Source organism: Natator depressus, chromosome 24, assembly GCF_965152275.1.
Source record: "Natator depressus isolate rNatDep1 chromosome 24, rNatDep2.hap1, whole genome shotgun sequence".
Lineage (NCBI taxonomy): Eukaryota > Metazoa > Chordata > Testudines > Cheloniidae > Natator > Natator depressus.
Genome location: NC_134257.1, coordinates 8,823,790 through 8,851,174, shown reverse-complemented (window position 1 = coordinate 8,851,174; position 27,385 = coordinate 8,823,790). Strand labels below are relative to the sequence as shown.

At 40.9% G+C, this 27,385-nt stretch overlaps 2 protein-coding genes across 10 annotated transcripts in view; one reads left to right on the top strand and one right to left on the bottom strand.

The window, feature by feature from the left end:
- Positions 1 to 6,615, bottom strand: part of SELENBP1 (selenium binding protein 1) — a 48,346-nt gene extending 41,731 nt beyond the window's left edge. The window contains exon 1 of the mRNA XM_074938826.1: positions 6,466 to 6,615. The gene's annotated coding sequence lies outside the window, so the exon portion shown is untranslated. The remainder of the gene's footprint in view (positions 1 to 6,465) is intronic.
- Positions 5,323 to 27,385, top strand: part of POGZ (pogo transposable element derived with ZNF domain) — a 61,472-nt gene continuing 39,409 nt past the window's right edge. For 8 of the 9 annotated variants that reach the window (XM_074938825.1, XM_074938822.1, XM_074938823.1 and 5 more), the window contains exons 1-3: positions 5,323 to 5,611; positions 20,316 to 20,440; positions 22,775 to 22,933. In XM_074938825.1, the coding sequence (XP_074794926.1) occupies positions 20,317 to 20,440; positions 22,775 to 22,933 (283 nt within the window). In that variant the 5' untranslated portion in view covers positions 5,323 to 5,611; position 20,316. Of the gene's footprint in view, positions 5,612 to 20,315; positions 20,441 to 22,774; positions 22,934 to 27,385 lie in introns of those variants that run through there. The other variant, XM_074938824.1, reaches the window with a different exon arrangement.

The window sequence follows — 27,385 nt, the reverse complement described above, 5'->3', positions numbered from 1 at the left end:
GACTACAAAGTACCTACTAAAATCGTGGGTAATAGTTTAAATAAAATTATAGGGAAAGAGGTCAGGAGGGGGTTATTCCACAGAAGCAAGCATCAGATAATCTCAGAAAACTATTGGCTTCTGTATCATACTGGAGTCTAAAGATAATTGAAATCAACTGGCAATGATATCATTAGACATTAGGCCTTTGACAGCTGAATGATTGTGTCTAGACTGTGACCTTAGGAACACTGTGTCAAAGTTCAGATGTTTGATTACATTTATTCACAATCCTATTACAGATATATGGTTTAAGATCTCCTTTCTTACTTCACAGGTACACAAGGTAGGACTACCTCTGATTGCCACTGCTTTGGAACCCTCAGAAGTCATTATCCGATACAGAAAGGAACTCTGGTGCTATAATGGGCGGCAGACTGCATTTTTAAATGTTATTCTGATTTAATTCTGTTGTTATGCAGACATACTAAATAACAGTAACTAATACTTAATCAGTAAGTGAGTGATCCAAGGAATATTATTCCTGAAAATTTAAAAATCATGGAGGTTTGGTTTGAGGGAGTGGGGGGGCGGGGTCAGGTTGGGAGGGGATGGGGGGAATCTATAGATATAAACTAAACAATTCTTAATCAAAATTTTATTCTTACCAAGAATTAGCAATTCAGCCTTTTTTATACCTTGTAAATTTAAATGAGTAACAAATAACTTGATTTATTTAGGGATTAAGTTAAACAAATTAATATGGCTAGGTATTATTAGGATCTGATTATGCAAAATATTAAGGTAGATTCTGGCAAGTGGAAATACAAATCTTGTGGGGTAAAGTAATGCTGTTGATTTCTCCTCAACAGATGAATGCTCTCTCTCAGATGCTTCTCATGGAGATTAGGGAGGCTTATTTTAGAAAGATGGAGGCATTTATTTCAATGTTTATTTGGGAGGAAAGAAAGGCAAAGTTTTTAAACTTAAATTCACAGAGGAAAGGTCCATCAATGGTGTCCTTAGCCTTTGTTTGCCAGAAGCTGGAATGGGTGACAGGGGATGGATCACTTGATGATTACCTGTTCTGTTCATTCCCTCTAGAGCACCAGGCACTGGTCACTGTCAAAAGACAGGATATTGGACTAGATGGACCTTTGGTCTGACCCAGTATGGCTGTTCTTATGTTTAAAACTTCTAAATTAAGTGCAATACTAAAACATGCAGAAGTCTGAAACTTTCAGATCTCAAGAAATCTCAAATATATATTAATTTATCACAAATAAAATCATTCTAGATCCCACATGTGAATTCAACTGCATGAGTAGAGAGAGAACAGCATCTCAAGAATAAAAAGAAAATAGCAAATCTTACTATATTCAAAGTGCTGACAAATGTATAAAATAAATTGAAAAAATAAGAGGGGAAAATTTGCCCCTAATCTGTCAATTATAGTAATGCTGGGCATTTTAGATTGCCAGTGGGACTCTCATGCTTAAAGTTAGGCACATACTTAAGTACCTTGCTGAACTGAGACTATTAGTAGGAAAAACATTTTAGTCAGAAGTATAATTGCTTGTGCCTCTTTAAAGTTCTAAACCACCAAATCCTGATGTGTTCAATAAATTTGTTTCACCCAAATAACAATAAAATCATAATCCCAAGCGGCAACTTCTGCTTTGTGGACCTCTTTACTGATTCTTCCAGTCAGTCCCAGACTATATGGTGTGAAAAACTGCTTGTGAAATGATATAACAAAGCCTTCTGTTGTTCCATTTTCAAGCTATAGTACACCCTTACAATGACTTTCTCAGTGGTTAGGAAACCACATGTTGAAACCTTTTGAGTTCTTGCCTTGACACCAACCAAGCTGCAGGTGGTTCCAATTTTAGACTCATGGCAGAAACCCTACATGGCAGGCTTCCAAGAAAACTGGCAGACTGCAGAAGCTAAACACAATGCTCCAATTTACTATCTTTGGAACAGCTAGTTTGATGTATCAATTAATCTTTGCTGTGTCACTCATACTTTTGCTAAACGGTAATTTAAGGGCTAGTCTACACTAGACAAATGTGTCGAGGTTAGGTTGGGGTATGTATCTCAACCTGTTCAATTGTGTTAAAAGGCATTACAATGCATCCATGCTAGGAATAATGACATAGGTAGGTCAAGGTTAGTTGACACACCTGGACCTCACCTCCACCCGTTTTTCCATGAAGACTAGCTCTCAGATAAATAGTTAATTTTTCTTTAGAGACTGATCAATTTAATAGTAAGCCTACTGGGCCTTTTTATTCTATTTAGTAGTAGGTCCTAAATCCAAAAATCTATATTATGCCTAACTAACTTGCCAGTGTTTGTGTGCTAATGTTCTTTGCTGGGTAGAATCAGGAGTGATCAGTTGTGTGTCATAAACCCTACACTGCCATCAGTTAAGGAAGATTCTCCCTTATTCTCAGACATCTGTCTGAGCTTTTTGGAGCATGAGTATCTGAATCCTAACTCTACTATCACTGTGAATTTCTGAGCGGCCTAGTGAGCGGCACAGTGACAACCAGGAAATCCTAGGCTTGATACATGGCCTAAAGTGGCATTGTCTTCCCTTTTGTTTCACATGTACCCACCACACAGTTAAAAACAACTTGCCAGTACTGAGGTGACTGCATACAGTTAAATCCTCTACTTCTTTTTGTCTTGCTTATTAGGCTCATCTTGAACTTGATATCTTAATTGTATACATTGGATGAAGACAGAGATCATAGAATAGAAAACAGTAGGATTCACTAAGAAATATTGTAAATACAATAGAGAAATCATATCTTGTGGTGTGGTAAATGTTGATTTTTAAGTGTTTACCACAATAGTTATTGATCTGTTATTGTTATAAAACATTCCCATTTTTAGTTCCATTATTTTAATGATATCTCAATTCCTTGTAGAGACATTTTATTAACATTTCCATTTCGAAGTGTAGACCAGCAATGAAAATAATTAACTTCAAGGAACTGTTCTTAATTTTCGTTTCATAAATATTTCACTCTTTGTGCAGCTAGCTCCAGAAAATGTTCATGGAAAAAGCAAGCAAAAATTGCTGGTATTTCATTAAATGATTCCTTTGTACAGCACCTAACACAGTGGGGTGCAGGACCATGATTGGGGTTGCTAGGTATGATTGCAGTGCAAATAAACAAGTAAACACACATTATTACTACTATTGTTGACTTCAGTGGAAATACCCTAGCAGAGATTTGGAACTTTAAATGGTAGAGAAGTGATACACAGGTAGTTACATGCAAACACTTCCCACCAGTAAGTGGTTGAGTAACCTGATGCATAGCGTGAGCTGGGAACAATGATTGGTAATTCATAGTGGTCCATCAGAAGAAGACTAATATGCATGTTTAATAAATTCCAGGATAATAAATAACATGCTAGCAACAGGTGCATGCCTCATTAAGTTGGTCCATTTGGGCAGACCAACTTCACAGGAGTGTTGTGAGAAAACATAAGTTAATGTTTTTAATGTGCACTGAAGATGTAAATAGCTATTTATTAATAGTGATTAACAAATATATAAGTGAACTATTTACTATTACACAAAATAATTAATTTTAATATATTATTGTTCAGTATTGATAAATGTAAAATATTAATGACACATTTATTATTGTTAAATATATTTCGTAATAACGTTTGATTTGATTACTGTTATGTGTATTATCAGTTAAGCATACTGTCATTGTTCATTTTGTAATTGTATGTCGTTACTATAAAATGTATTACTGATTATTATTAAATGTATGTATTAATTATAAATGTGATTACTATTATTAAGGATTTAAAACATTTCATGTCTGTGTGAGAATTTTAGCCATTGATGTAATGTGCTGGAAATCAAAAGTCTATGGTGCTGATCCAGCAAAAGTGCCTAATTTTAAGCTCTGAGTAGTCTCAATGACTATACTGGGATTAATCACATACTTAAAGTTAGGCATGTGCTTAAGCATCCTGCTGAACAGGGCTTTTATAGCCATTTGGGCAGTGCCTATAGTTTTGCTATACACTCTCTGATCTCCATGTCAGTGTGCCTGAGTCCTGTCCTGCAACAATCCCCCTGGAGGACAGCAGAGATGTTCAATGTCCAGGGTCCATTTATTCCTTGGTCTCTTTGCTCAAGCTGCCAGTGAGGGAAGAAATTAGTGCCAAATACTGATGGAATTATCGGTTTTATGGAGAGGACATGAAACTGTTTTTTAACTCCAACTCCTATCACGGAGGCCCCAAAACGTCTGTTGGTAATGACTTTTGGTCTTGACTGACTAAAAAGTGATTCAGATTCTGGCCATGTCACTAATCACCAAAAGTAGTTACCTGCTACAAGTGTAGCTTGAAGTTGCAGACACATGGCTAACCACAAAAAACTCCTATACGCTCCAGGCTGCAGATTCTAATCCCAACCACATCACTAGCTATCAAAGAAATGTTACTTGTTTTGGGTGATGGGTTTGAATCCTGTGGCTACACCAATAAGGGTAGGAGGGGGAGGAAGGCTGCCAGTGACAGGTTTGAAACCCAACCATGTTACTACACCATCAAATAACATTGTATCTTGCAGGTGGGGAGTTCTAGTGCCAGCCATATTGCAAACCACCCAAAAGCCATTAACTACTGCAGGTGTTGGGCTCAGTTCCAGATTTAGCCATGTTGCCAACCACCCAAAAGCCTATATCCTCTGCAGGTGGTGTATTTGGCACCTTGCCATGTTACTAACGAGGCCAAAATCAATACCTGCTGCAGCTGGTGAGCTCGAGAGTCACACCATTAACCATGTCAAAGCCAATACCTGCTGCAGATGGTGGGCTTGAGACTCAGCCGTATCATTAATCATGCCAAAGCCAATAAGTGGTGCAGGCGATGGGTTTGAGACGTTGCCATGTCGCTAGCCATGCCAAAGGCAATACCCGCTGCAGGTGGTGGGTTCAAGTCCTGCCTCCAAACTCCCTTTGCTAGCTGTAGGAAAAGTTAGGATTCCTTGGATACCAGTTTGGACCATTAATTATTTGGCCTTCATCAGACAGCACAACCCAGGCAGACCGGCTCGCCACAAGGCCCTTAAAAGACAGCACTGGCCACTTCTAGGTTCCCTCCCCCCAAATCTCCATCTTCCCAGTCATTCCTGGACATGCCAGTGGGATCAACCTAAAAAAAAAAGTCCCCTTCTATAATCAACCTCCCTGCCAGAGAATCCCCCCAAAATTTGTGCCTCAGACAAACTTCCCCATGACAAGTTAGGATGCGCCTTGGTCCCAGTGATGTCACCTCAGTCAGCCAATCAGAAGAAGGCATTGGAGTCGAGGAGGAAATGACGTCACCGTATCCCTCCGCCGGTCCGGTCCCCTTTTTGTGTGTGTGTGTGTGTCTGTTGGTCCTTTCTGTGTGTATCAACCCGCAGCTTCTTTTTTTCGGAAAGGGGGGCAAAAATATTTGGGGGGAGCTCATGCAACCTGCGCTCCCCGCCCGGCCACTTCGCCCTGTAAGAGGTTGTGTGGGGTGCGTGTCACTTTAAGAGCGTGTGCGAGCGAGCCAAGCTCGGCTGAGGAGGCGGCGGCAGCGGCGGGAGACGGAGAGAAAGGTGAGTTGGCGCGAGTCCGTTATGTGGGGGGGCGGACGCTGCAGAATCAATCAGACTCGGGGGGGGGGTCACGGGGGGGAGAGGTTGGCGGCGCGCGCGCACGACAAGAATGCGGGTGGCGGTGACCGTTGGAACCGGTTCGAACCGCCCGGGTCTGTGAGCGGGTGGGGGGTGGGCAGCGCGCGCCGTACACAAAGCGGCCGCCAGACGCGCTTAGCGGGGAGGGAGCGCGAGCTCCGGTGAGGGAGGGATCGGGGTTCCTGAGGGGAGGGGGGAGGAGCTGCTCCCGCTGGGCGGCGGAATATCTACTTGCTCGCTGTCTCGTCTTCGCTGACTGGGGAGGCGGAGTGATCCGCATACCCCCTCCTCCCTCTGAAGGGATGGGAGTGATGCGGCCCGGGCTGCTCACTCCGCGTCAGCCCCCCCCCGCCCCCCCGTCCCCTCCCCTCTCGGCTGGCTGGAGACGAACATAACGGGTTAAACACTGCACAGAGCAACCCATGCGCCGTCTTAAAGTGCCTCCCACGCTCCCCTCATGCTGGTTCCCGTCGCTGCGGGGAGAAGGATTGCAGACTCCCTTGTCTCCGTGCCTCCCACCCCCTTCCTAGGGCTGCTGCTGGGTGGGCGGCCATGTTGGGCACAGGGATTATTTTCTCTACCTTTTCTTCCCAAGCAGCCACAATAAATGGAAGCTAGTCTGTTTTTATTTCTGGGGGGGAAGGTGCCATCCCCATCCTTTTTAATGAAAATGAACTGGGGGAATCCACCTAGTTGCCTTTGTGATAGTGGGGGGTGGGTTGGCCTTCCTGCTGCTCCCCCTGACCCTCGGAGTGAGCCCCCCTTTGCCTACTCACCTCAACGATGGGGTCCCCTTAGCCTGGCTGTCACTCTCAGAGGATACCGCTTGGCCCAACTGCCTCAATGAGGTGTTGCTCTGGGCATGTTTGTGCTCCACAGAGCGGAGGGGGTCAGGTCTCCTTAGCGTGCAAGCCACTTCCCTCCCAGGGAGTGAGGGTGGCTCCCCTCAGCCTGGCTGCCTCAGTGAACGTGGAGGTCCCCATAACATGCTTGTCACTTCTCCCAGCGTGATGTGGAACCATTTAGCTTCTCCGCTGCTTTTCTCCCTTCAGATGGTCTGATATGGGTGGATGTCTGAGAAACCTCGGACACCTGACATTAGGGAATCTTTTAACTTGCCCTCTGCTTACCCCATTTCGCCAGGACGTGGCGTGAAGAATACATGGGGATGGGGTACAGACATTAACATCCCACATGCACCAACAACAAGCTCTCTGCTTTATGAACTTGGCAGCAGTTGCTGTCACCAAGACACATCAAGCAGGGCACAAGTGACTTATTCTTGCAGGGCTGCCACTCCTTTTGGGGGACATCCTGCAGGTGTTTGAGACTAATGGCCCTGCTCCTTTCGATATCCCGCTACCCACTGTCCAGCAGTTTGGAGGTCACAGAAATTAACACTCTGCCTCACAACGTGTATCTCTGCACATTTCTAAATCACACATCAGTGTGAATTACATAAGACACTACCTGGCTCATCTACCCACCACATTATTCCAGATGGCCTCCAGCCCCTATCTGCTTGGAGCCCCAGTCTTGGTTGGGGTTCTGCAAATGTTATGGTTGCCGACCCCCGCTTATGTGTATATATGGATACATTGTGGATTCAGGGATCTGGACACATGAACCCAGTTGAAAGAGAAGGGGAATAATTAGTGTCTGAGCATTAGTGACAGGTTTCAGACTAGCAGCCATGTTAGTCTGTATTCACAAAAAGAAAAGGAGTACTTGTGGCACCTTAGAGACTAACCAATTTATTTGAGCATAAGCTTTCGTGAGCTACAGCTCACTTCGTCAGATGCATTCAGTGGAAAATACAGTGGGGAGATTTATATACACTGTATTTTCCACTGAATGCATCTGATGAAGGGAGCTGTAGCTCACGAAAGCTTATGCTCAGATAAACTTGTTAGTCTCTAAGGTGCCACAAGTACTCCTTTTCTTTTTGCATATTAGTGATGCTCATAAGTACTAACAAAGAGCCCTGTGGAAGTCAGTGGGGTTCTTTTTGGGTCCTCCTGCACAGAGCCATTTGCCAGATCAGTGCCAAAGGTGATGAGCATGTTATAAGAACCTAGACTGAACAGACTTGCAAAGTTCATGGGCAGGCCCAGTCTTCCAGCAAGTCTCTCCCATAGCCTGGATCTCTTATATGAGACACCAAAATTATAAGGCGAGACAAGATGCACAAGTATATCAGAAAGCAAGTTAAATATAATTTTTTCTTTTGCAGTTCAAAATGTAAGAGCAGATGATAATTTAATGTACAATAATAATACATTTTTAATTAGTAGCTAATTGCACTTGAAAGCCTTTAATAAAACATGTAACAAACCAAAGTGATAACATTTGTACACATTTTAATATGCTCTTTAAAGTAATCCTGGTAGCCAGTGAACTAAAATGAACCACCTCAACCAATGAAAAGTAAATTTGCCTTACCATAGAGGAGGTAACTGTTAGACTCTGACATATCATACAACTCTCTCCCCCCACGAACTTCACCTGAGGTGCTGTAAAAAGCATCAAAATAGTCATATCAACAACAATCAAAACATCATAAAACCCATTATTGATTCTTTGCTTTTCAACTAATATCCAGTCTGGTATCAGTTTTATATCCAATATCCTGTCTTGGCAAAATACTCCTTAAAGTCAATGGGCGTTTTGCCAGCGTAAGGATTGCAGGATTTGTCTCAATAGCAGAGGAATATATCCTGCCCTAATCATGGGATTAATTTATTATATGTTATTAAGAAACATACCAGTGCCATCAATTATCGTAGCTCTCATAAAGATAAAACATATTCCTTGCCCCTGAATGCTTGCAATCCAAATAGGGGGACAACATACAGAAGACAAGAGCCAAGATGACAGTTTAGGTGAGGGGGATGTGTGGAGGCAAGAAGGGAGGTGGGATGGAGAGAAGAGATGGGCTTAGGGGAGGGAGAGGGGTTGACTCGATGCATTTATACATTCCATTTATGTCTAATGTTGTCCTTGATAAAGAACCAAATGAAGCATCGTTAGGGTTTTAGTTTTGTTTTTCAAGTGAGGGGTTTCCATTCTTTTTTTTTTACTTTATTTTGTTTTCAGGCCTATCCTGGTCTTGTTTTTTAGTAAATGGGAAAGAAAATATAAATGGCAATTACATATTAATGTAGGTGATATTTTTTCACCCTGAGAAAAACAACAGAGTTGCAGAAGAGGACTGAAATATTAGCTGGGATATATAATAAGTGCTCTTGAATAAAATCTTTGGGAGAAAATCCAGACTGGTGTAAAAAAAGGTGATGAACTTGTTTGGCAAGGAATGTGCACAAAGCTTATATAATGTAGTGTTAAAAATTAATCTTCTGGGATACAGGTAATAATCTTGGGTCTCATCCTGCAATTCTTAGTCAAATCTCATTGGATTAGATTCTACACTAGTGAAGGGACAGAGAGAAGGCAGTTTATGCATCTACTAATTCAACCCTGTTCTCAGCTAGGACAGCCCGAATCGTGCATCTGCTTCAGTAGCTCCTGTGAACATCTTTGTAGGCACAGAATCATCAGGGCACAGGTGTGTGCGGGGCATGCCTCTTGCCCCTGACACATCTCCTCTCTTATCCCCATCCCAGAATGCCCCCTGGTTGAGAGCCTGAGAGCAGTTGCAAAGATCTCCTGGAGAGGCTTTCACTTGTAGTATGGGTCCTTACCACCAGTTTACCTTAGTTGGCATGAGGGGGGTTGCAGGGCAATGATGAACCAGGGCCCATTGCCTTCAGTGGATATTTTGCCTAAGACTTGCAGGATTTGAGCTCTTTGTGTTCAAACTAAAATTGTTCTGGCATATTCTTTGCAGAGAACTAAATCCAGACTTTTAAATCAGGGTTCATAGGTTTGCTATGTTGTGTTCAGATTAAATTACATTCCTGTTTTAGTGTTATTTCCATGATGAGCATTCAGTCTTAAATTGCAAACAGTGGGCCATGAGTGTAAGATCCCTGTTGGAATAATGCAGAGTTTTGTCTAAAAAATTAATTAACAACATGATATGGTCCAATACTTAGATTTATCATCCCTGCAAGTTCCCTTGTTTTAAAAGATCACTGCCTTCATTTTATATGTGTAAATTCACATGAAGTCAAATACTTCTCTCACCATGTTTGTTGTATTTGTGAATAAAATTTTTTAAATTAAAATCCACATTTGTGAGCATTGGTGGTGGTGAATGTTGTTTAAAATGACATAATTTGCAGTTCATTAATTTGGGGGAGCTGAAAGGTCAGAGACTGGAAATCTTTTTCCATTTTGCTTTGATTCTGGTTTTAATAATGAGGAGGGCTTTATGCTGAGTGAGACAGTATTAACTAGTGGTTGCAGCAGGGACCAGAAGTTAAAGCTTCTTGAGTCTCTTTAATGCTCTTATATAAGTTGCTATATTTGATCCTGGGCAAGTCAATTCACAGCTCCTTGCCTCAGTTTCCCCTATCTATAAAATGGTTATAAAAATACTTCTCTACTTCATGTGGATGTTGTGAGGATTAATTAATGTTTGTAAAAAGCTTTGAATTTCTGGAATAAATGATGCTATAGAAATAGAAAATATTATTTAATCTTAAAACAAAGTTGTTTTTTAACAGCCCATAAAGTATGATGGAAATTCACTTGTATTCTGTCCCCAAGACTGCCTGTGTTGGAGATGATGTCACTATTTAGCAGAAAGTGGGCCACCAGCAGTGGCCTAACAAGTGCTGATTTGTATAGATTTTTTGTTTTAAATTAAAAACTTTACTTAAAGCTTATACACCAATAGCATGTCCTGTCATGCAAGTTTTCAAGAATACTGTAGAGAGAATCTTGAATGTGCAGTCCTTAAAAAAGTTTTTGTATGGAGAGGCCTGGGGGTGTAACTCATTTTGTGTCAAGTAATGTAGACTTGAGAAAGAAATAGTAAATATATAAGCTCATGACCTAGATATCACTTCAGTGAGCTACAGCTGCCTTATTTTACAGCTGTCATGTAGAATTCAGTACCCACAGGTGCTTCTGATAGTGAAACACATTTGGGACCTGATTCTCTTCACTTACTTACATCTGTATAAATTACTACTAACTACATTGAAGTTAATGGAGCTACACCAGGATAAAACTTATATTATTTGAGAATCAGGTCCTTAATTTGTGGCCTTTTTTTGGTGGTAGGATTTGAATTAACTGAATTTTGTTTGGTGAGATGCTTTGTGAAGGTTTAAAAATAGCACTAAACTAACAAAGAAAAACTCTTCTTCTTTCTAGTTGTTTTGTCAAGCTTTCTGGAGAAAAATCGCAGTTCATAATTGTTATATGTTATATCTATCTAATTGTACAGGATGGCAGTTTATTAATTTTAATAAATACGAATTGGAGCCTAGAGCAGATGCCAAATTTCAGCTGAAATTAGAAAAGAGACAAGCAGCTTTTTGCTGCTAGGCGAGAAGGAAAAAGACCTTTCTCAAATTTAGGGTAATCTGTCTACTTGGATGCAAATTCAAATTTTTATTACTGGCTCTCCACCAGTGAAGGTAGCTGGTTTAGCAGAATGTATAATCAAATGCTAATCTTTTTAATACAAGAACATAATGATCATTGGCTTAATGATTTTTTTTCCTTGTGGTAAAGATGAATATGAGCCATGTTGGTCCACATAAGCCAAAGGGGCCATATTTTGTAATAGTGCCAATTAATTATGTATAATTAATATACACTGGCTTTCAACACCATAAAGGACTTTTTCACGTTTCAACTGACAGCGGGGGGGAACTGCATCTAAAATGGTTTATTTATTGTAGTGTATTTAGCACATTTAGTGATTGTTGGGTTTTTTTTGGCATCCATATTTGCAAGGAAGCAATCTGCCTGTTATGAGCTGAAGAGCTAAATGTAGAGTATTTATTACTGGGATTAATCATTTTATTGAGCAAGGGCTTTTTACTTACAAAAATATTCAAGATCAAAGCTATGAAAAACAAAGCTGCTACATTGTAGAAGAGAGAAGACATTTTCTTAGTTGAGTTGATATGAACAGATGAAATACCATGCACTTAATGCAAGTTAGTGTCAAAGGAAGCTTGTAGCTACAGTCTCTTTAATGTTTTACTTCAGCATCTTTTGAATAATTATGAGGTGTTGAATTATGTATTCTTAATCATGCGTGGAAAGATTTCCTTAATATAATTTTAAACTTCATAGCTTTTGCCTTAGTGGATAGACATACCATGCATGCTTACAGACAGCCCCCCAAACTGAAGCAAATACTCACCAGCAACCACACAACAGAACCACTAATCCAGGAACCTGTCCTTGCAACAAAGCCCGTTGCCAACTGTGTCCACATATCTATTCAGTGGACATCATCATAGGGCCTAATCACATCAGCCACGCTATCGGAGGCTCGTTCACCTGCACATCTACCAATGTGATATATGCCATCATGTGCCAGCAATGCTCGTCTGCCATGTACATTGGCCAAACCGGACAGTCTCTACGTAAAAGAATAATTGGACACAAATCAGACGACAAGAATTATAACATTCAAAAACCCGTCAGAGAACACTTCAATCTCTCTGGTCACTCGATTACAGACGTAAAAGTCGCAATATTACAACAAAAAAACTTCAAAAACAGACTCCAGTGAGAGGCTGCTGAATTTGGAATTAATTTGCAAACTGGACACCATTAAATTAGGCTTGAATAAAGACTGGGAGTGGATGTGTCATTACACAAAGTAAAACTATTTCCCCATGTTTATTTCCCCCCCCTACAGTTCCTCAGGCGTTCTTGTCAACTGCTGGAAATGGCCCACCTTGATTATCACTACAAAAAGTTTTTTTTCTCTCCTGCTGGTAATAGCTCACCTTACCTGATCACTCTTGTTATAGTGTGCATGGGTAACACCCATTGTTTCATGTTTTCTGTGTATATAAAATCGTCCTACTGTATTTTCCACTGCATGCATCTGATGAATGATGAATCTGGCTGGGATGATTTAGTTGGGGTTTGGTCCTGCTTTGAGCAGGGGGTTGGACTAGATGAGCTCCTGAGGTCCCTTCCAACCCTGATATTCTATGATTCTATTTTCGTAGCCCACGAAAGCTTATGCTCAACTAAATTTGTTAGTCTCTAAGGTGCCACAAGTACTACTGTTCTTTTTGCGGATACAGACTACCACGGCTGCTACTCTGAGATCTGACTGTCTGTCTTAAATATTTATAAAGTGCCCATCAATCTAATGTCTAGGCACTGTTGCTCATTTAGTACGGAGTAATACGACTCCAGACAAATGGTTACTGTTTTAAGTGTCACCATTCTTTTATTATCTCAGAGGAGCTTTGTCCAAGAAGTATTGCATGGAATTCTTTTCTAGATGTTTCTAAGAGGATGAATATTTAAAATCACAAATATGCAGGCATTGGTTAATTGAGACAGTGACCTACTAGAAACATGCATAGATCTATCTCATGTTTTTGGATTTTTTAAAATCAGTTCAAATGTAATTATTATAAATTTGTACCAAATGAGAGAGAAAAATGGTATTTAGGACATATGGAGTCTTATTTCTCACTGCTGTGCAGAGCTTAAAGGTAGATTGATGCTGCAGAGCCTTCTTTTGTTTTATTTGTCAGGGTGTGTTTCCTTCTCTTTTGTCATCCAGAAATGATTCTTATTTTGAATGAGGGGGAGTTTGGTCTTGTAGTTAATGCACTGCACTAGGACTTTGGAGACCTGGATTCTATTTCTGACTGTGCCAAAGAATTCCTGTGGAATATTGGGCATGTCACTTGGAGTCTTAGCATCTTTAAAATGAGGAGAATATTTCCCTACCTCCTGGGGTTATTAAGATAAATACATTAGTAATGTTTCTGAAATGCTCAGATACTATGGTGATGAGTGCTTTGTAGTGATACTTAAATAATAGAAATAGCAGAGGTGATATAATTCAACAGAATAATTTACTTAAGAAAAATAGTTTTCCCCTGAAAGTGATACTGGAGCTGGTTCCATATTGTGAGAGATCGACACTTAAGTTTTTATGAAAAACACTTGTTTAATTCATTTTAAAGGAATATAGAAGCCTAACATAGCAACTCTAATGTACAGTTAGCCAAGTGCATGATGATGAGTTATGGATTTTTTTCTAATATTTTATTTGACAATTAAGATTATCTTGTTATTTTTAACCAATCAGCTGTTCATTTGTTGTATTTTCCCGTTGGTTACCAGGTTTTTTATTCACTGAACAAGCTTCTTTTAAGCAAATATTTGTATGAGTTCAGTGGACATATGGAATAACGGGGTTACTGAATGGACACGTGCTTAAACAGATGTAAAGGAGATTGGTTCTAAATTGGAATAACTTGGCTGAAATAGTATGTTAAATTTTATAAACTTTTTGTTAATTATTCTGTCAGGAGAAAAAAGAGTAAACTAGTAAGGTAAATTGATCATTTTTCTTAGTATGGATTCTTATAGCAACAACTACATAAATGCACTTGCTTGTTATTTGCTAGATATGCAAGAAATGCAGTAGTAGCCATTTTGTTGATGAATGTGTACAATTTCAAATCCTCATTCTGTTCTCTTTCTTTTACTTACCTCCCAGTGGAGTTATGACCTGTCTTTGTCATGTAACTTAACATACTTGTCTAGAGTTTCTGGTATCCTATAAAAAGTCTTTGATTAACAGAGAAAGAAGTGAAGAACAAAGAAACTCAAAATATTATAGATAGATGTGATGAGTAAAGGCCCAGTCCTGAAAACCCTTAGTTATGTGAATGATCCTTGCTCAGACATGGCCGGTTATAGCAACCACCATACCTCCCCTCCTGCCGAGGAGCCACATGGCTCCCCACACTTGCTTCTCTCCTTGGGAAACCTTGTATCAATCCAGCACTTTTCACAAGCACTAAATCCACAGGGTTTTCAAAATGGATGTGTACTGACATGCAAATTTATCTACTTAAATAATTAAAATAAAATGTCACGCATGGAGCTGCACAAAACTTGGCTGCTGAGTGCTTGCTAATGAAAAATTACAATTTTGAAACCATGTATCCAGTTCTTTAAGCCTCTCTATCCCCAATGGAATATGAACACTACATTTTACACTTTTTTTTTTTTTTAAATAAAAGGATCTCAGATATATGCCATGTAAACTTCTCACAATATGTAATGACAATCTGTTTTCCTACTAATAGATATTTGTTTCAGATTTAATGCCTATTTTATATCAATCTATTAATTTTGCAAAGAGTTGTCACTTCAGGTTGTATTTTTAAATACATGTAAACATATGTTTTAAGAATGATTTAAAAAAGAGATATTTAGAGGAAGCCCATATCTCTGGTCATGTGCAACAGCTTGTTTTTTATTTCAATACCCTGCTGTCGTACAGATATGAAAGTGGGGAAAAGCAGGGGCTACTGCTATTACTCTGAATAAAACTATGTGACGTAGTTAAGCTTCTAATCAGGTCTATGAACTAATATTAAAAGATAAAATGGTTCAGTACTTTCCCCAAGTTGATTTTCATGCTTAACCACATACCGCTGTGTTGTCCTAACAACCTAACCCTCTTGAGTTCCTCTGTTTTTTAATGTAATTACAGAGTTTTGTTGTATACCGTAACTCATTGTTTCCTTATGTATAGTCTTATTTAGGCTTCAGTCCTGCAAACAATTGTGTATAACTTTACTCACGTGACCTTTGTGGAGTTGGTTCATGTGCTTACTACCCAGTCTTTGGGTTGGGGGGGGAAGTCCCATTCAAGTCAGTATTGTTACTCCTTTTTTGACTGAAGTGGCAGCCAAATTTCAGGATTCTGAGGGGTTGTTTCTTTTAGGAGAAATTGATGGTAGAGTCTGGTGTCTTTGGTGCAATCCTGTTTATTTACAAAGAATGTACAACATTCTGCTTCCCTGAATGCAGGAGGAACCAAACAACCGGAAATGGTTTCTTTTGTTCACAGTTCCAAGCCCCTTTCCAGTCAGCACCACTTAACCCAAAAGCTGTCTTCCAAGGCTTCTCTCAGGGCTGTGCTGGTTCTGGATGTATTCTTCGCCACTTCAGAGTCTGTCTGTTCTGGTGCTTCTGCGTATCTCTCTGACACTCACATTTCCCCTCAGTACCTACCAGAATGCTCAGTCCCTGCATTTGCTGTCAGCCTTCAGGAAGACCCCTTAGGCAGCATGGTCCAGTCACTTTCCTGGCTTGCCTTGCTGCTTCAGTTCACAGGTGGTGGTTTCCATTGTTTCAGTTATCAGTAAACAAAGGATCATTTAATGGTTTCCTCATTTAGCCTGAATGGAAGGTGTTTAGTACACCTATTGACCCCACCCAGGTTTGTGATCCATCAACACCACCCAGCCAACAGATACTCATAAGCAATCATGACTGAGTATTTGAATGCATTAAAAACCATTCTCCTTTAGACAATTGCATTCGATTTGAGTTATGTCCTGAAGTTTGAGAGAGATACAACTTTTGTTTGGCTAGAACTTTGATTTTATAAGGAGTAAAATGACTGTAGCTCAATGATCTGACTTACATTTACAGTCCCACTATGATTACTTAATCTGTGGTAGACTACATAAAATTAAAATTGCCTTACAACAGTAAGCTAATGAAAACCTTGGTCTGTATTTAAGCATTCTGGTCAGCTCTGTTTCTGTGGCTATTGATAACACAGATTGTCTGTAAATGAGCTGGATTACTTTCTTGCTTGTCTTCTATTGTCAGCTGTTTACTTTGGCCAGTCTGTCTCAGAAGTGGCCCACTTTGATTGTCATGCACATTGTGGGGAGAGTGGTCAGTTTGGATGAGCTATTGCCAGCAGGAGAGTGAGTTTGTGTGTGTGTGTTTTGGGGGGGGGGGCGAGAAAACCTGGATTTGTGCTGGAAATGGCCCACCTTGATTTTCATGCATGTTGTAAGGAGAGAGTGGTCACTTTGGATAGGCTATTACCAGCAGGAGAGTGAGTTTGTGTGTGTATGGGGGTGGGGGGGTGAGAAAACCTGTATTTGTGCTGGAAATGGCCCACCTTGATTTTCATGCACGTTGTAAGGAGAGTGGTCACTTTGGATAGGCTATTACCAGCAGGAGAGTGAGTTTGTGTGTGTGGCTTTTGGAGGGGGGCGAGGGGGTGAGAGAACCTGGATTTCTGCAGGAAATGGCCCACCTTGATTATCATACACATTGTGAAGAGAGTGGTCACTTTGGATGGGCTATTACCAGCAAGAGAGTGAGTTTGTCTGTGGGGGGGCGGAGGGTGAGAAAACCTGGATTTGTGCTGGAAATGGCCCATCTTGATGATCACTGTAGATAAGCTATTACCAGCAGGAGAGTGGGGTGGGAGGTGGTGTTGTTTCATGGTGTCTGTGTATATAATAATGTCTTCTGCAATTTCCACAGTATGCATCCGATGAAGTGAGCTGTAGCTCACGAAAGCTCATGCTCAAATAAATTGGTTAGTCTCTAAGGTGCCACAAGTACTCCTTTTCTTTTTGCGAATACAGACTAACACGGCTGTTACTCTGAAACCTGTCTCAGAATGTTTCTCATCAGATTTAGTGGCTGTCAAATGGTGGTAGAGATGACAAAATGCAATCACAACAGTCTCCTCTTCCACCAAAATACAATCAAGAGGAGAAAAATCCTTTCTGCAAGTGTGAAGCCTCATTTAGCTATGCTACAGAACTGCCACTTGTTCTGCTTTCAGTCCATTAAGGCCATGTCTACACTATCCCTGTGTGAAACCCTCCCCCGCCCCCAAGGGACATAAATTTCACCAGCTTAAGTGGTGATATGCACAGCGCTACGTCAGTGGGAGAGCTTCTCCCATTGACATAGCTACCCCCCCTCATTGAGGTGGTTTTATTATGTTGACAGGGGAGCTCTCTCCCATCGGCATAGAGCAGCTTCACAAAAGATCTTACAGCGGCCCAGCTGTATCAGTACAGCTGTGCCTCTGTAAGCTTGCTAGTGTAGACATGGCCGTAAATGTGCCATTGAATTGAATTGAATTTTTTTTGGTGAACCATATGTCGAGGTGGAGTTCAGAGACTGCTAATTCCTGCTAAATGAAACAACGCAGAGCTAGTTCTACGAGAAAGATGCTTCCATTTTGCTTGGCCCAAGAGATATCAAGGTGTAAAGCCCTATTGGAGACCTATATGTAGAATTGAACAGTAATAATAAAAACCAGGGTGGATAGAAATCAATGATTTAAAAAAAATTGATTTTTTTTATTTAAATCGGATTTTTTTATAATGCTTTTTGAGGGAAAAAAGCTGTCTAAAGATAGTTTTAATTAAGATACATTGTAGCTCAAAGGTATCTCATCATGGAATAGGGATTATAAATGCTAATTCTATAGTATAAGACAATATATTCATGTAATGTTTAAGAAAAAAATTATAAATGAGTTCCAATAGTTCATGGATTAGGGACCCAATTTTATGGGATTCCAGGGGCTTCTGTATAGATTATTTAGGTTAATCTTTCTGTCTACCCAATGGGACTAAGTGGTCCGTCTAGAAGATACCATCAGAGATGCTTAGTTTTGCAGTTCTCAAATTGTGGATTTGTGTCTCCAGAGATAACATGCTTGTTAACAGCAAAAATGTTTTTAAATAAATGAATACATAATATATAGAGGTGAGAAATAGTTAAATAAAACAATTTAAATGTCTGTCTGGTGATGTTCTCCTAATACAGCATGGCAAGAAAATCCTCCAAACATTAATGATTAACCTGTTGAATTGGAGATAGTTCACCTCCCAGTGACTTCATAAATATCTGCTTCAATTACCTTTTGGTAAATAAAATAACCAACCAACCAATCATTCATTTTCTGATATAGCTGTAAAACTAATCTGAAACATTTTCAAAATAAATCACTTTAAAAATGTATGTTGTGTACCTTCTAAAAATGAATATCTCTGAGTTGTGAAGAATATATATTAAGGTTATAACAACCAACAAGAATGCACTTTTATGTAGAAATCCCTGATTAAATCGAGTCTTCCTGATGAGTGATTTTAAATCATGATTTAAATCAATTTGATTTAAATCAAATCCACCCTAATGAAAACCAGCTTTTTGGAGGCCTGATATTGACACTTGTCTTACCATCTGAGAAGAGACATTCTTTGTGATTCTAGAGGCTAATAGCAAAAACTGTAACGCAGTTTACATCTTGTTTTAATACTGGCTTGATAGTCTGGATGTTTACTTAACAACTTAAAGATGTACAATCTATAAGTGTTAGTATTGCACTCATAAATGTCACTGAGGTCTAAATTAAGTATAACCACACAGGAAAAAGACGTGGCCATTGTTGTAGACAGCTCAGTGAGAACTTCTCTCTGGTGTGCAGTGGTGGTCAAAAAAGCAAACAAAATGTTAGGATGTATAAAGAATGGAGTAGATAATACTGAAAAATATAATACCACTGTATAAATCCATGGTACACCTTCAGTTGTATTGCTGTGTTCAGTTCTGGTCCCCGAATCTCAAAAAGATGAAGAAGAAATTGGAGCTCAGAGAAGAGACAAAAATGAATATCAGAAAGGAGAGAGTTCCACATGAGGAGACATTAAAATGGTTGGAATTGTTTACTTTAGACAAAATATAGATAAGAGGGGACATGATAGAGGTATAGAAAATGAGTGGTGTAGAGAAGGTGAGTTAGACATTCCAATTTACAATTCTTCTAATATAAAATCCGTGAATTGGAAAGGAAATAATTATAAGACTGATAACAGGAAATCCACTTCTTTTAAAACTAGCTTATAATCGACATGTGGAACTCTTTGCCACAAGGAAGCATAGTGTGGACAGAGATGGCTATAGGAGCCTGCTGGGGAATTAGTGGCTGTGAAAGTCTGCTAGTGGGGAGCTGAGGAGGGTTCAGGGCGGGGATGGGGAGCAGAGGCCTGCATTTTTGTGTGTTCACATCTTGTATGCATTTAAAATTGAAGTTTTCAGCCTGCAGTTGTCACACACATACTGAGGGTGGTCAGGGAGTGCTCAAAAACCAGAATATAGACCAAAAATCATTATTATTTTTTAAATCTCCTGATTTTTAAAAAATAAATGTGATGAATTTGGGGATTCTGGGTCATGATTTTTGAACCTTCAGGGTGGCAGCATAGGCACTGGGGGGAGGAGCAGGGGCAGGAAGAGGCGGGATGGGGCAGGAAGAGGCGGGGCGGGAGTGGAAGCTTGGGGGGCGGGGCCTGGGGCAAAATGGGGGCAGGCACCCCCTGGGAACTGAGGAATTTGGCGCCTATGTTTGGCAGTACTGAAACAGAAATGTAAAGATTTGAAAGCCTGATGTTTTAAGGTAAAAACAGTTTTCGTTTTAAAGTCGGAACAAACAAATCCATTTCAAGTAGCATGTGGATTAAATTCTAAAACACAAGAAAGAAAAATGTAATTTGCAGTTCCAAGTTTCACATTTTCTCCCACCCCAGTGAAGAAATAATGGACATTACTAGTGGATCTGGAATTAGGATTCTTTGTCTAATGAGACTTTTGCTGTCTGACGAAATCTAGTTTTTTCAACACCCAATAAAGGGTTTTTCCTCTCTTCCCTTTACAGGATGGCAGATACAGACCTTTTTATGGAATGTGAGGAGGAGGAGCTGGAGCCATGGCAGAAAATCAGTGATGTGATTGAAGATTCTGTTGTTGAAGATTATAATTCAGTTGATAAAACTGCTACGGGTAATACTCTATTTTAATATAGAGTTATGCAAGATATGGATGTTGTATAGCACAGTATTTATGCATAACTAATCACTGTAATTTCCCTGTATGTGGTGTTCAGTAAATATTTAGTTATCAAATAATAAATATATTAAAACACATTTTCTGAACAGTTAGAAATTCCTGATATATGAAAGCTCTGTTCACAGTTATATGGCTCTGCGGGAGCTGACATTCTGATGATACTTCAGCAGACTGGACCTCCTCTTATTAAGAGGCAGGAAATGCAGTTTAACAATGGAATTAATGTGGAATTAGAGATTTTCAAAGTTATTTGAAGGTATGATTTGTTTTTTGGGAGGAGGAAACTTTGGTTAACAGTTGTTTGTCTATTGTTAAATCAACCAAAGTGATTGTTTTAAAAAGTACTCAATTTATAATTTGTGTAAGAATAATAGATTAAATAACACTATGTGTGTGTCTATATATAGTGCTTTACATTTTACAAAGTACTTTTGCAAATGTTACTGCTAAGTAGTATGCTCATTCCAACAGCTTTGAAAGTCTGACTCCCGCTAATTTCAACAGCAGACTGCATTTCCTATATCCTAACCCAGTGGTTCTCAAACTTTTGTACTTGTGACCCCTTTCACATAGAAAGCCTCTGAGTGTGACCCCTCCTTATAAATGAAAAACACAATTTTTATATATTTAACACCGTTATAAATGCTGGAGGCGTTGGGGTGGAGGCGTTGGGGTGGAGGCTGACAGCTCGCGACCCCTCATGTAAGAACCTTGTGACCCCCTGAGGGGTCCCGACCCCCAGTTTGAGAACCCCTATCCTAACCTATATTGTCAGACTGTCAAGATGGCAGCCTGTTTGATTGTTAATTACTTTTTAAAATCACTTTATTTCCCTATTTTAACTGATTTTTGGCCTTGATCTTGCAAGTACATGTATGCTTAACTTTAAACACCTAAGTAGTTCTGTTGATTTCAAAACATGCATGCTTGAAGGATCTCGAGTCCTTACTGTATTTAATTAAATTTGATGATTAGAATATCTTTTTATTATATTGTTGTTTTTCTTTAAGAGAAATGTTAAGACTAATTTAAAGGGACTTAATAGGTAGATACACCTCTTCTCATTTTTCAGTTTTGATTTAATAGTTCCAGTTATAATTACCCAATCTAGGTATTTGTATAAGAGTGATGCATCATAAATATTGACTTGAGCTGTTATGAACATGTTGAAGGGGGCTGGATATAAAGTGATAAATATTGAAATTGGGTAATTATCACTAGATGATAATTAATTTAAAATTCAAGAGTAGATGTAACATGAATAAAATCAAAAAATATTTACTCAGTATCCTTCTGGTTCATCCCAAATTCTTGAGTCTGGTGTGGGTTGTTGTTTTTTTTTAAGTCCTTTCCTAGCTGTGCATGTGGGTGGAACAGACTGGCATATTTAATAAATTAGTCTTTTGTTTGGCTATTTGAATTGCTTTTGCTTGGCCTTTTGGCTAAGATCAAGAATAGCATCAGTTTAATAGTATGCCATCCGATCCTAAACCAAACTTCGCACCCCTTGATAATCTGTACCTTATTCCCTGATAACCAGAAACTTCTATGCTTAAACTCTGTAGCGTTTTCTTTTTATTTTAACATAATCTTAATAAAATTATTAAATCTGGTACTTCTAGGGACTATCTCGTGCTTTAGTTCAGGGGTAGTTGGCCTATTGCATCTTTAACTACTATGAGCCTAAGTTCTAATCCTGTTACGCGATGCTCTGGAAGTGTTTCTGGCAGCTAATTCTTTTTTAACTTCTTTGGACTAGCTGCTTTTTGCATCTTGTTGTTAACATGGGATATTTGGGGAAGGATTCAACACCAGGGCTTTAACAAGAAACCACAAGCTAGTAGATGCTGGGTATATTGGTAGGTGAGTAGGATAAGACAGTGCCTCCTAAGGGAGGGTGTAGTTCTGCTGCTTTTTGGTGCCATCTGCTTCTTCATGCTCTTCTGGCCGGAGCAGAGCAAGAGGGAGATTTCTGTGGCAGACAGAGTGGCATCAGCAAGGAGAAAATGATTCAGTAGGGGATGGGGAATAATCTGTTTTAGCAAATCAGTAACAATGGCCTTGAACTGGCCAAATGCCTTTTTTTACTTGTGTTGCTTGGTAGGAAATACTGAGCTCAGAAAACAGGATACCTGAAACTACAGGTTTTACTTAGTGTAATACAACAGCAATATGCCCAAACAGCTTGCTGTTATGGCATCTCTGCAAACATTGTAGTGTCTCTGTGTTGTTTTTTTTAAATGTGACTATGAAATTCCTTCCTGGCAGTTTCAGTGAGTCTGCAGCCTGTTTCTGCCCCTCTGCCGATTGTTGCCCATGCATCCATAGGAGGTAATCTCTCTACAGCTACATCGGTCAGTAGCAGTGGGGCTCAAAACAGTGACAGTGCTAAGAAGACACTAGTGACGCTGTTTGCAAACAACAATGGTAAGCAGAAATGCTTTCAATATATTATGGGTGTGGTGTTCAGGGGGAGATGTTAGGCCACAATGGTAGCTATGTGCTCTTGTGCTTGTGATCCTGTGAGATTTCACAAGCTAAGTAGGAATGGGTCAAGTTAGTACTTGGATGGGAGAACTCTTTTAAAAACTCTAGGTTCTTTGAGTGCTGTCCCTGTGGGTGCTCCACTTCAGATGTTGGTGCATCCCGGTGCCGCTGATCGGAGATTTTTGGTGGCAGTGCCTGGTCGGGACACGTGTGGGCAGTAGCTGTCTCACCATAGAGTTGGCACTTCATCTAGCACTCATGCGGCCCCAACCCCCTCAGTTTCTTCTCAACCGTCCTTGGCTGCAGATAGAGCTCCAACGGCCGTGTCAGAAATTTACCTAGAAAACTGTCTCTAATCTTATTGTTAAGTTTAATTCCCAGTAGTTATTTAGTCTTAGGTTTCTGTTTAATGACTTAGACTTTCCCCATTTAAAAAAAAAAAAAAAAAATCTTGGAAAGCCTTCCTCTTCGTTCCTGTCTCTTTGTACCATGACAAAATTGGACAACGAAAATGTCCGGCTTTTTGGGTTTTAAACACTGCACTTCATGTAAGGACGCTATGCCTGTCTCCGATGGACACTCACAGTATGTCTGTTGCCTGAGGGAGATGCACATCCCTCAAAAATGCAACCATTGGAGCAACTTTACAGCCAGAGCGAGGAGGCATAGGGAGCTCAGACTTAAAAGGATCCTTATGGAGAAATCCCTAACACCACCATCCACCTTGGAAAAACCCTATCGTGGATTCTTCAGGTGCCTCCTCGCTGGACAGAGCGAGTTCCCTTTTCTCCAGAAAACTGAGGAAGAGGGAGGCATCTCCAACCCATGGAGATCCACTGAAGAGGAAATGTTCTGTAGCATGATCACTACCCTTGGTGCCGATGGTCAGCGGGGTGACCACATTTGATGCTCCAGGCACCTCCGCCACCGTCCGTATTGGGACCTCTGCCGACAGAGATAAGGAGTCAAGTAGTTGGCACAAATCAGCCTCCTCCTCCACGGCATCAAATACACCGAGGAAGGACACAGTGCCGATAGCACCTCTGATTACCATGCCACCTCTATTGGTGCCGCATGCTGCGGAGCTGATGTCTGAATGCACTAAGTCGGCACCAATCAAGGCTACGCAAAAGCCTGCGGTACTGACAGGGCCGACCTCACAGGCCTCTACACATAAGAGCACGGCACCGATGCCCATTGCACCACACTTCCTTGCTCAATCAACTGACACTGAGATAGCATCCAAGTCTGGGTGAGCTATACTTGGCACCAACGGTTGTCCGGTGCTGATTGCACTGGTACAGACGTACTCACCTAATGCCCAGCAATTTTCAAGTGATGAGGAAGATGACCTAGAAGAGGCAGTCTTCTGTTCAGAGCACTCCTGTCCATCAGGCACCAAGCCTCCACAATCTCACACAAGTGCCAGTGACCGGTTACACAGGGACATACCCTTATGGCCGGCTAATCCATGGATGTGCCCACCCGTGCCATTCCCAATGTACTGGGCACATTGGGACTCATGGGAGGTCTAAAGATTTCAGACCCAAAGGCCTCACACTCCACAGAGGCAACAGATTTGCCTTTCTACAGTGACAGCCACTGACCCCTTGGAGGCGCATGAGGATTCTGAGGATTTGGAGGATTCCAATACTCAAGGCTGCTCACCTGCCCATAACTCATCTTCATCTTTGGATGAGGCGGTAATGCCACCTCCGCCTACCATCGCAGATGACTCAAAACAATTCCAGGACTTATTCAAACGGGTTGCACAAAGTCAGAACATCCCTCTGGAAGAGGTGACTGAAAATCAACATCAGCTCTTAAAAAATACTACACCCAGCGTCCTCAACAAAGATAGCACTACCAATTAATAGCGCCCTGCTGGAACTGGCAGAATCAGTATGGCAAACTCCGGCTACCATACCCCCCACAAGCAAAGGGGCAGATTTAGTTAGGGATTGGTCCTGCTTTGAGCAGGGGGTTGGACTAGATGACCTCCTGAAGTCCCTTCCAACCCTGATATTCTGTGATTACATGCCCAATAAAGGCATGTATTTCCTATTCTCTCACCCTCAACCAAACTCCCTGGTGGTGCCTGTGACGCAGGTTCACCGCATCCACCACCGGCCAAGATGCAATTTGATGATTTGGTCGAGGGTCTGATCGACATCCCCTGACAACCAGCACATATTACACAACCTATCCAGATGTTTGGCCACCAACTAAGGCCATTTTTCTGAGCGTGGGCATCCATCACCACAGATCACTGGATACTGGAGATATAACCAAATCGTACTACCATCCCACCTACCCATCCCTCTTCTGGGACTCTTCTCATGAGCATCTTCTATGACAAGAAGTAAACTATCTTGTACAGCTAGGTGCCATGGAACATGTTCCAGTACAACAGAGAGGGAAGGGGTTCTACTCCCACTGCTTCTTGACTCAAAAGAATAATGGAGGATGGAGACCCATTTTAGATCTCAGAAGACTCAACAAATTTGTATGTACCCACAAATTCAGAATGGTTACGCTGATGTCAATAATTCCGGCATTGGGAGAAGGGGACTGGTTTTCAGCCCTCGACCTACACTATGCGTATTTTCATATCACTATAGACCCCACACACAGACAATTCCTACGGCTCACAGTAGGGAGAGACCACTTCCAATACAGGGTGTTACCATTCAGACTCTCAACGGCTCCGAGAGTTTTTGCCAATACCGTTGCCATAGTAACAGCACACCGATGCAGACAGGGAATTATGATATTCCCATACTTGGATGATTGTCTATTGAAGGGTCACATTCAAGCAGAAGCAATACGCTTCACACAGAAGACTGACACTTTTCCATACCCTATGGTTACAAATAAATGACAAGAAATCTACTTTAGTTCTGGTTCAACAACTAGAATTAATTGGCGCTTACCTAGACTCAATAGAAGCCAAAGCTTCGTTACCATTGACCAGCTTCTCCACAATGACCACTCTCATATCCGTAGTCACAAACAATCCAAAGCGTCTCTGCACGCACCTGCCTACAACTATTAGGACACATGGTGGCCTCTACTTTTGTGATCAAGAACAAACAACTACACATGCGCGGTCTCCAGGGATGACGGAGCACACTCTACATACCATGCAAGCACAGTCTAAACAGACTCCTGTCATTACCACCAAAAGTCATACAATCGCTACAGTGGTGGATAAACCCATGAAATGTGTGCGCAGGTGTCCCGTTTCACCAAGACCCAGCATCCATCCTGATCGCTATAGATGCCTCACTAATCGGATGAGGTGTAAACTTGAACCAACACACAATCCAAGGAAAATGGTCTCCCGTGGAGTCATTATTACACATCAATTTACTCGAAATACAAGCTGTTTGAAACCCATGCCAACATTTCCTACCAATGATTAAAAACAAATCACTAGGAATGATGACAGACAACGTAGCCTGTATGTTCTACATAAACAAGCAGGGAGGAATTCAATCTCATTCCCTGTGCACAGAAGCCATAAAATTATAGAACTGGTGCATTATCCACAATATTACCATTACAGTGTCGTACCTCCTGGGCCAACAGAACATGATGACAGACACACTGAGCAGACAGTTTTCCCAAGAACACGAATGGGAACCGAACAATGACAACACAACACATATTCTGCATGTGGGGGTTGCCACACATCAGTCTGTTCACAGCATCACAAAATCACAAATGTCCAAGGTTTTGCTCATGAGCAGGAGTAGGATCACAATCCCTAGGAGATGCCTTTGTCATCCGATGGAACATACCCCTCCTGTACACATTCCCACTGGTACTGTTATTATCCAGAGTGATACACAGATACAGACCGACAGAGCCAGGATCGTACTGATAGCTCCGACATGTCCCAGACAGACATGGTTTCCATACTTGAACCGCATGGCACTTTGCACCCCGTACACCCTTCCTCTCCGTCAGGATCTTCTCCCTCAGGGTGAGGGTCAAGTTCTTCACCCGAATCTGGGAAAACTCCACCTGAAGGCATGGCTCCCCTATGGTTCCATCATGACAAACTAACCTGTTTGGGAGAGGTTAAAAAGTTGTTGCTAAACAGCGGGAAACCTACCATGCATACCACTTACCTCCATAAACGGAAGAGATTCTCCTTGTGGTGTCACAACAGCCACATATCAGTACTTACAGCGCCGATACATTCCATTTTGGAGCACATGTTGCATTTGAAACATTCAGGGTTATCTATTAGTTCACTTAGAATACACCTCGCAGCCATAGCTGCTTTCCACCACAAGATAGATGTTTTTTTTCAGCTTTCGCGCATCCAATTACGAAACGCTTCCTTGCAGGTATTTAGAACAGGTACCCTGAAGTCCGCCACCC